The sequence below is a fragment of the Salvia miltiorrhiza genome, chromosome 4 (genome assembly GCF_028751815.1).
Source record: "Salvia miltiorrhiza cultivar Shanhuang (shh) chromosome 4, IMPLAD_Smil_shh, whole genome shotgun sequence".
Lineage (NCBI taxonomy): Eukaryota > Viridiplantae > Streptophyta > Magnoliopsida > Lamiales > Lamiaceae > Salvia > Salvia miltiorrhiza.
In genome coordinates this window covers 531,311-539,334 of record NC_080390.1, presented here as the reverse complement: position 1 = coordinate 539,334, position 8,024 = coordinate 531,311, and the positions used below count along the sequence as shown (strand labels likewise).

Here is an 8,024-nt window from a genome sequence, read left to right as displayed (position 1 = left end):
TAATTAATATAATTTCAAATTTTAATTATTTTAGTTATTATAATTTTTATTTTAATTGATACATGGGTGAAATTAAATTTAAATATAATGTTGGATTTGAAAATTGAAGAGTTAAAATTTTACTATAATAAGTAAGAATAGTGTAGGTATAATCAAAATTTGTTATAATTACCAAGTGTACTAGTAATAAATAAATATAGTAAGAGCGTCTACAATGGAGAGCCCCCTGATTCTCTAACTTTAATTAAAAAGGTGGAACTTGGCGGTTGAGGTGCACGCGCGATCCCCTTCTCCCGTCTACACACGGAGCGCGGGTCTGCGCTCGGTGCGCGAGCCTCAGGCTCGGCAATGGTGGAGGACTCGGATGGGCCAGGGCGGGCTTGCGCTTGGATTTTGAGCCCCATTGCGGGTGCTCTGATAATAATATAATAGACAAATCAATTCAATTCTATAATGGAAAACTTTTTTAACAAGTTTTAATAAGATATAGATTACTATATTTATTAATAAAATGTTCTTGTTACCAATTGATGATGGTGATGTAAATATTGTACTAATAAAACGCAACAGCACGTGTGTACTTGCTAATAACTTAGTTCAACTCTCTCTTATATACATATAGAATACAAGTACTTTAAATTACTTCCTTCGTACCATGAAGCATGACCTATTTCTGTTCGGCACAGGAATTAAGAAATTGGTATTTAAGAATAAATTTTTTGCCATTTTTAGAAATAGGTAAAGCTTCGTGGGACAAACTAAAAAGGAAACTGGGTCAAGCTTCGTGGGATGGATGAAGTATTAATTAAAAAATAAAATAAAATTATAAGAAATTTTTTCGTGGAAAAAAAATGTAAGCATAACTTTTTTTCGTGGACAAATAAATTTTTTTTTTTATACTTTAGATTTTTTTTTTTTTTTTTGATATGATTGAAAATATTCTGGCTTTAAGTTTGAAGAAGAATGAGAATAAATATGACAAAATCTTAGAAAAATGAGATATGATGCGACATACATGACAGTAATAAAGATAGTTAAAATTCCACAACAAAAATAGGAAAAAGTTGAAATCCAGGCAGCAATTCAAAATCCCTCGAATTGCAGGATAGTACATAGATGTAGTATGAAAAATATAGCATGTACAATCACCCTATATACTATGTTAGTATTACTACCTTTTGTGAATTATATGAGCCTTTTAAATTATGATTTCAGCCAAATCTGTGGTATGCAATCTCTTTATTTTGCCATTCTTAGAGTTGCACAATGTAAGGAAATTGCAGTGTCTCTCACACACTAAGTGTGCAGTGTGTGTGTTGAGTCACGTTTGAACAAAACAAACTAGTATTTTATCAAGTCCCATCACCATTCTCTTATGGGTAATAGTGGTTGCATTTATTTCCCCCTCTGTTCATTTGTCCCACTTTCTGACCTCTTATCTCACCATTTTGATCATAAATCATTTCACTAACAACTCATCATGCTTCCCTTCATTTCCTCCCATAATTATACCTGCATATCATGATTTTACCACCAGGATGATGTGTCCGCCCAATTGGCCACATGATCTAGCAATCCACCGATCATATCTACTCTTGATTGGTAGCTGTCAAATCGATCAAATGTGTAAGCCTTTAACAAAAAACCAAGCAAACACATCAACATATATCAAAAAGGTAAAATAGACACTTCACATAATTTGGGCATAAGATGCTTAAGTTTATAAAGTATGACATTTTTCATACACAACATAAGAAATATGGCATTTTTGTCTATTAACACCTCTCTTAAGGGACTATAAGGTACTCCCTTCGTACCGTGAAATTTGAGCAGTATTCTTTTTTGGATTGTCCCGTAAAATTTGAGAGCTTTTTTATATGATAGTAAAAGTTTTTCTCTTTATTCACTTTCTTACATATCATACTTAACACATAAAATACTGATTCTTTAACATCTGTGTCGAAAAGAAATTGCTCAAGCTTTACGGGACGGAGGAGAGTATATAAGGTACTATTTAATTAAAAATAAGGTTAGGAGTGTGTAATGGTGATGCAATTAATGAGTAATTTTCCTTCTGCAACAAGTGCAGCAGCTTTTCTCTATAAGAACATAACCCTATTGGCAGTGGAAGGGCAGTTGCAACCATACCCCTACTCCTCCAACTACAACTACAACTACAACTGTCCCCTTCTCTTCTCACACATCAATCTTTTCTCTCTTTCCCTTTTCCTCTTTCATATTTCCTTCTTCTTTTTACACCAACAACAAGCACATCCCCACTCTCTGTTGCCACCACCCATTATTACCTCATTCTCCAACTCCAACTCCAACAACACACACACACACAGTGGTAGTTTAGTTTTAGAGAGAAGAAGAAGCATGGAATATTACTGGACTCTGTTCAACAACAGTAGCAGTAGCAGCAGCAGCAACAGCAGCAGCAGCACTACCTCCCGAGGGCATATCGGGAATTTCACCTCCACCCATGCATGGGACTCCCCCTGGGACCTCGCTCCCTACTACTCCGACCCGCACCTCACGTGCTTGAAGCTCGGGAAGCGGCTGTCTCCTCCGCCGCCGCCGCTGTCCGTCTTCAAGAGAGGCAGGGCCGCCGCCCCCACCGCTCCCGCGGCGGCGCCGCGGTGCCAGGTTGAAGGATGCGAGGCTCCGCTGCTCAACGCCAAGGACTATCACCGCCGGCACAAGGTGTGCGAGATGCACGCCAAGGCTCCTAGAGTCGTGCTTCTCGGAATCGACCAACGCTTCTGCCAGCAATGCAGCAGGTCTCTCTCTCTCTCTCTCTCTCTCTGTCTCTTCCTTTCTCTCTCTCTATGATCAGAAGTGAAAATTGAATAGTGTTGAATAAGGTTTCATGCGGTGGGGGAGTTTGATGAGGCGAAGAGGAGTTGCAGGAGGCGGCTGGCCGGCCACAACGAGAGGAGGAGGAAGAGCTCGCAGGAACATGCGACTGCTTTTGGTAGGAAACAATATCAAGGTGAGGTGAAGGTGCCTTATCCACTTTCTTTGTTTAACTACCTTAATCTCACACTTAATTCCTTCCTTACATGATCAAACAAGTACAACTCACGTGTCGTTTCTCACACAAACTAAATTAAGATATGCAGCTGCCTTGTACTCTCACTGTATACCCTTTTGGGCCTTGGATTTGCTTTATCTTACTTGCATTCAATTTTCTCTTCCTCCATTTTTTTTTTATAGTTTGATCGATCCTATTACACGCACAATGCTTACTTGTGCGTGTAATTTGAACCAGCGGTAAGTGATTAATGCCCAAGACTTCAGGCTCGTGTAATTTGAACTAGGTTAGTCGATTAATACCCAAGACTTGATGTTCTGAGTTCGAGTCCACTATCATATAGTACAAAATTTATCAAAAAAAAAAACAATTACTACTTTTTAATTCGCTTTCTTCAATTTGCAAATAATGTGAGCTCATTTATAAGTCATCCCACCGGCCGACCTAGTGTTTGCATATGCATAATTTCAATCAGTATATGGCTACGAAGTTTCTGGCAAAACCAATTATTGAAGTTCGTTAATTTCACGTACAATATTTTAATTTTTTATTAGTGACACGAGATTTAGTAGCTTAATATATTCATGTCATGAAAATTAGTGGCTTTTGAAAATATAATTATTTGTGATTAGATACATAATAGCTCCCAAATCTTAATCACATCACTGGTAAAAAAAATAAAATTATACTCCCTCCGTCCACGAAATGAGTACCCATTTGTGGACAGCACGGGTTTTAAGAAATGTATGGAGTGTAGTGTGAATAGTTTAAGGGTCCCACTTTTTTAGTGTATTAATTAAAGAGATGTGTGGGGTACACTTGCCAAAAAGGGAAATGGGTACTCATTTCGTGGACGGACGAAAAAGGAAATATGAGTACTCATTTCGTGGACGGAGGGAGTAATGGTTATTGTGAATGGAGAAGGGCACCTTTTTCTTCTTAGCTTCCCATAAATATAGTTTTGCTTCTTTTTAAATGTTAAAACAATGTGGTATACAGTAATGAAACAATAGTGTGACTTGTGATTTTATCTGCCGGCATGTAACATATAATAATTTCCAAATATGATTACATATAGTTTGACTTTGAGGCTTCCAACTTTTTTTTAAAAAAAAAAAAACAAATATTTGATGGTTGCAGACATGAAAATGGCGGGTGGAGGCAACAGTGAACGTGCTCTCTCTCTTCTGTCACGGTCGCCGGCGAGCTACGGCCCGTGGAGCGCCTCGCCCAGCGCCGCCCTGCGCGAGCTCATCGCCGAGAATCGGGCCTCCGTCTTCGCCTGCAGGCAGCTCGAAATTGGGAAGCTAGGGCCGGGCTGGGCCGGGCCGGAGAACCGCGGCCACGTCACTCTGAATCTCATGCAGGGCCCGGACTCTGCCTTCGGGCTTATTTCGGGCCACGGGCAGCGGCCGCCGTCGTCGGAAGAAGACGGCGGCGGCGGTGGAGATTGCTCTGAGCTGTGGAAGCTGCCTTTCGGGTACTGATTTTTGCGTAAGTGTGTCAGTGTGTTTTTATGAAATATCTCTTCTATTTTAAGCTTTTTTTTTTTTTTTTGCTCATCAAAATTTGTGGTTACGATTTCGCCTTCGTATTTGTTGTTTTATTATTGTAGTAATAATCTTATTTCTACTGATTTTTTGTAGTATAATAATTGGTTGTATAAATTTATGTCGCCTTCAAGAATTTAGCATGGGGTAAACTACCAAAATATCTGGATTCTTGGTTTTGGGCCTATATTAAATTGACTTGGATTCTGGACAGCTCTATTAGCCAGGAATTAAATTTTGGATTTTTTATCCCACTGAAAAGTTCTTTTTCACCTTGCTCAAATATAAATTCTTCATCCAACTACGAAGGTAGAATTAAATGTGAATTTGATAAAAACTATTGAATCGGCCTGGGCCAAAACTGTTCCAAAACTCGTCTAATTTTGCAATAAGATAAATATCATGCAAGTTCTAATATTATCGTAGTAATTTTTTTTTGAGCTGTCTCAACTAAGTTGATCAATTTTTTTATATGAAATTATTTTTTTCACTTTATTGTCAAATATACTTTAAATTCTAAACGTCGATCTTTTAAATTTTGTGTCGAAAAGAAATTAATCAATTTAAAGGGTTTTTTTTTGGTTGATGTTAAAGTCTAGTTAGTAACTGAAAGCTTGGAATCGAAATAAAGAGTGGTGTACGAAGCCCATAAATTTGATGCCACTAAATTGTTGGGTTCCACAAAAACATTTTGTTAATTAAATTCTTTTTCTTACATAAACCAAAGATAAAGAGCATCATGAGTAATAATATAAGTTTTTGTGGAATTGATGAGAGGGGTCCCTACAAAAACAGACTTTGAAAAATGGAAGCAACTGAACTCTACCACAAACATGAGCACGTGGCAGCTTCTGCACAGTTTCTGTCCCGTGAGGTTGTATGGGGGGTGGGGGGCAGCCATAGCCACGTGAAAACCACGTGACGGGAAGAGCCGAAGCGTGTGAATCTCATATTATGGCCCGCGCCGTGAGTCGTGAGCGTCAGCGACTATGTATCAGCAAACATTTCCTAGGATTTTTCTCTTGCATAAAATATATTTTAATGATTTATTATGAATTTCATCATCAAAATTGATTAATTAGAAAAAAAAAAAACATCATTTATAAGATTCAAATTAATCTTAGCCACAACTTCATGCAACAAAATAATGTATTCACTGTAGATCTTCACAAATTAAAAATTTTAAAATAATAACTTATGAGTAATTTATACTATGATGTATTAAGATTATATAAAGTTAATAATATGTAGTAAAAGTTAGAATGTGGAGTTGGGGTAGAATTTTTGATTTTGTTGATGATGGTTTTGGGATTCATAGATGGATGTCTGATGATGAATCTCCGCTGAGTCTGTAAACGTATGTGGTACTTCTGGTGCCTCTTTTCGTTCATTTATAATTTTACTTTTCTTATAAAAAAAAAAAAATATAGTTATAATTAATATTTATATTATGTATACCACCTCAGCATATGGTATACAAAATTTCTTAAATTAATATAATATTTTTAGATTTTTAATTTATAAAGAACCTAGATATATTATGAATTCTAATTATTGGTATCAAACGATCCCCACATGTATTTAGGCTCGTTTAAACTAAGCATGTAATTATTTTTGTTCATATCTCATGGGTTGTGGGCTGGGCCCCAAGATTATCACTGGGCCAACTGAAATCTGATCTGCAAGATTCCCGAATATCTCGTTTTAAAGGCGCTTTTTCCCCCTTGGGAAACAGGAAAAGAAAAAGTGATTATTTGCTCATTTTTATTTTGGTTTGTTGCATGATGTCACCACTGGGGGAAGACAATATATATATATTACATGGATTTAATATTTCAATTTTCATCTTCTTAATTTTTTATTGAAAAAAGTTTCACTTTTCAAATTCACCTTATTTTCAATTTTTAGGAATTAATGAATTGCGAAGGTTTTTTTTTTTTTTTTTTACTTGGTAGTGGGTAGTGGGTAGGGTCCCATCATTTAAAAACCAAATAAATATGCAGTTATGGCATGCAATAGTCAAAATTAATTTGTGACAAGTATATATACAAGATACGATGATCTACCAAATTGCAAAGGCAGCCCCCCCCCCCCCCCCCCCACCCCACCCCGAGCAGCAGCAGGATGAGTGATCAAAGACAAGATTTTTTAACGTGGTGGAAACAAGATTCATTAATATTATTCAGTGACTCATAAATATTTTTTGTACCATTCAATTCAAATCAAAGTTTAAATTTTAATGGTAGGTGTGTGTGTGTGTGTATATATACATGCATGTGAGTGTGTGTGTGTGTGTGTTAAATGAAAAATGAATGCTGTGCCAAACATGATATCAAGTTCGAAGCTGCTCAAATAGTAACATTTGTACACTAAAGATATCCAATAATGAATTGTCTGTTACTTTATTCATTCATTGTTGGCAACAACATTGGGTCAGAGAATTCGTAGACATTAATTAATAATTTCTTTTTTCGGAAAGTCTTGATTTCAGAGAAGTTTAAAATAGTATGAATGCACTTAATATTTTGAACTATATGATTTCAAAAATCCAAGTACAAAATTTCATCATCTCCCTCTCACCTATGCTTCTAATTTTAGGGTTAGGGTTTTTCGATTTTCGTTTCTCTCGCTCTTAATACTTAATTATATGAATAAATCAAAATGATTCCCAAAGATTGATCAGAAGAAGAAAAGAAACAAAAAAAATGTCATTTTTTGTAGAATATTGGCCGTACTTGACTCAATTAGTTCACAAACTTAATTGATCTATTGGAGATTAATTCAACGTATATATGTAGGTTTTTTTTTGTACCTGTATCATAATTGTAACAATAAATACGAATAGTCGAATATATATGACACATATACAAACAATCAAGCAAGTAAAGATGGAGTAGTCGAGCTTATCAAAGAGAACACCAGTTTTTAGAAAAATTCACATTTGTATAATACAACTCCTATTTTTTATGCATAATTTTATTTTTGTTTTTCAAAAAATTTATTACTTTTAATAAAAATTTCATTTTATATAACTAATATACTAAACTAGTGACGAGTCTTTAGGCGGATTTGAGTAGGGCCGTAAATGAACAGAGCTATTCGAGATTCGGCTCGAGAAATATTTGTTTAGAGTTCGAGCCTGGCCACACTCGGCTCGTCAAGCTCGCGATCATGTTCATTTATCAATTGTTCACGAACATGTTTGCGAGCCTGTTCACGAATCTTCAATCGAGCGTTCGATCACAAGCCTCAAACGAGACGAGCTCGAGCATCATGTATATAAACATCTAACGCGCTCTAGCTCGAATTCGACATTACCGAATATCACACGAGCCGAACTCAAACCAAGCTCGAGCTTGATAAAGGGGTAACGAGCCGAGCTCGAATAATAAGATAAAAGTTCGAATCGAACTCAAGCCGAACTCAAACACACCCGA

General features: G+C 36.4%; 1 protein-coding gene across 1 annotated transcript; it reads left to right on the top strand.

The window, feature by feature from the left end:
• The first annotated feature begins 2,168 nt into the window (after positions 1 to 2,168).
• On the top strand, positions 2,169 to 4,708 carry LOC131022791 (squamosa promoter-binding-like protein 7). The gene is made up of 3 exons (XM_057952315.1): positions 2,169 to 2,783; positions 2,868 to 2,995; positions 4,178 to 4,708. The coding sequence occupies exons 1-3, from the start codon at positions 2,380 to 2,382 to the stop codon at positions 4,522 to 4,524; spliced, it is 879 nt and encodes a 292-aa protein (XP_057808298.1). The 5' UTR covers positions 2,169 to 2,379; the 3' UTR covers positions 4,525 to 4,708.
• Positions 4,709 to 8,024: the final 3,316 nt, after the last annotated feature.

Coding starts and splice junctions, on each gene's coding strand:
- LOC131022791 (XM_057952315.1), top strand. CDS start 2,380: ATGGAATATTACTGGACTCTGTTCAACAACAGTAGCAGTAGCAGCAGC. Junction 2,784..2,867: donor TTCTGCCAGCAATGCAGCAG/GTCTCTCTCTCT, acceptor GTGTTGAATAAG/GTTTCATGCGGTGGGGGAGT. Junction 2,996..4,177: donor TGGTAGGAAACAATATCAAG/GTGAGGTGAAGG, acceptor TGATGGTTGCAG/ACATGAAAATGGCGGGTGGA.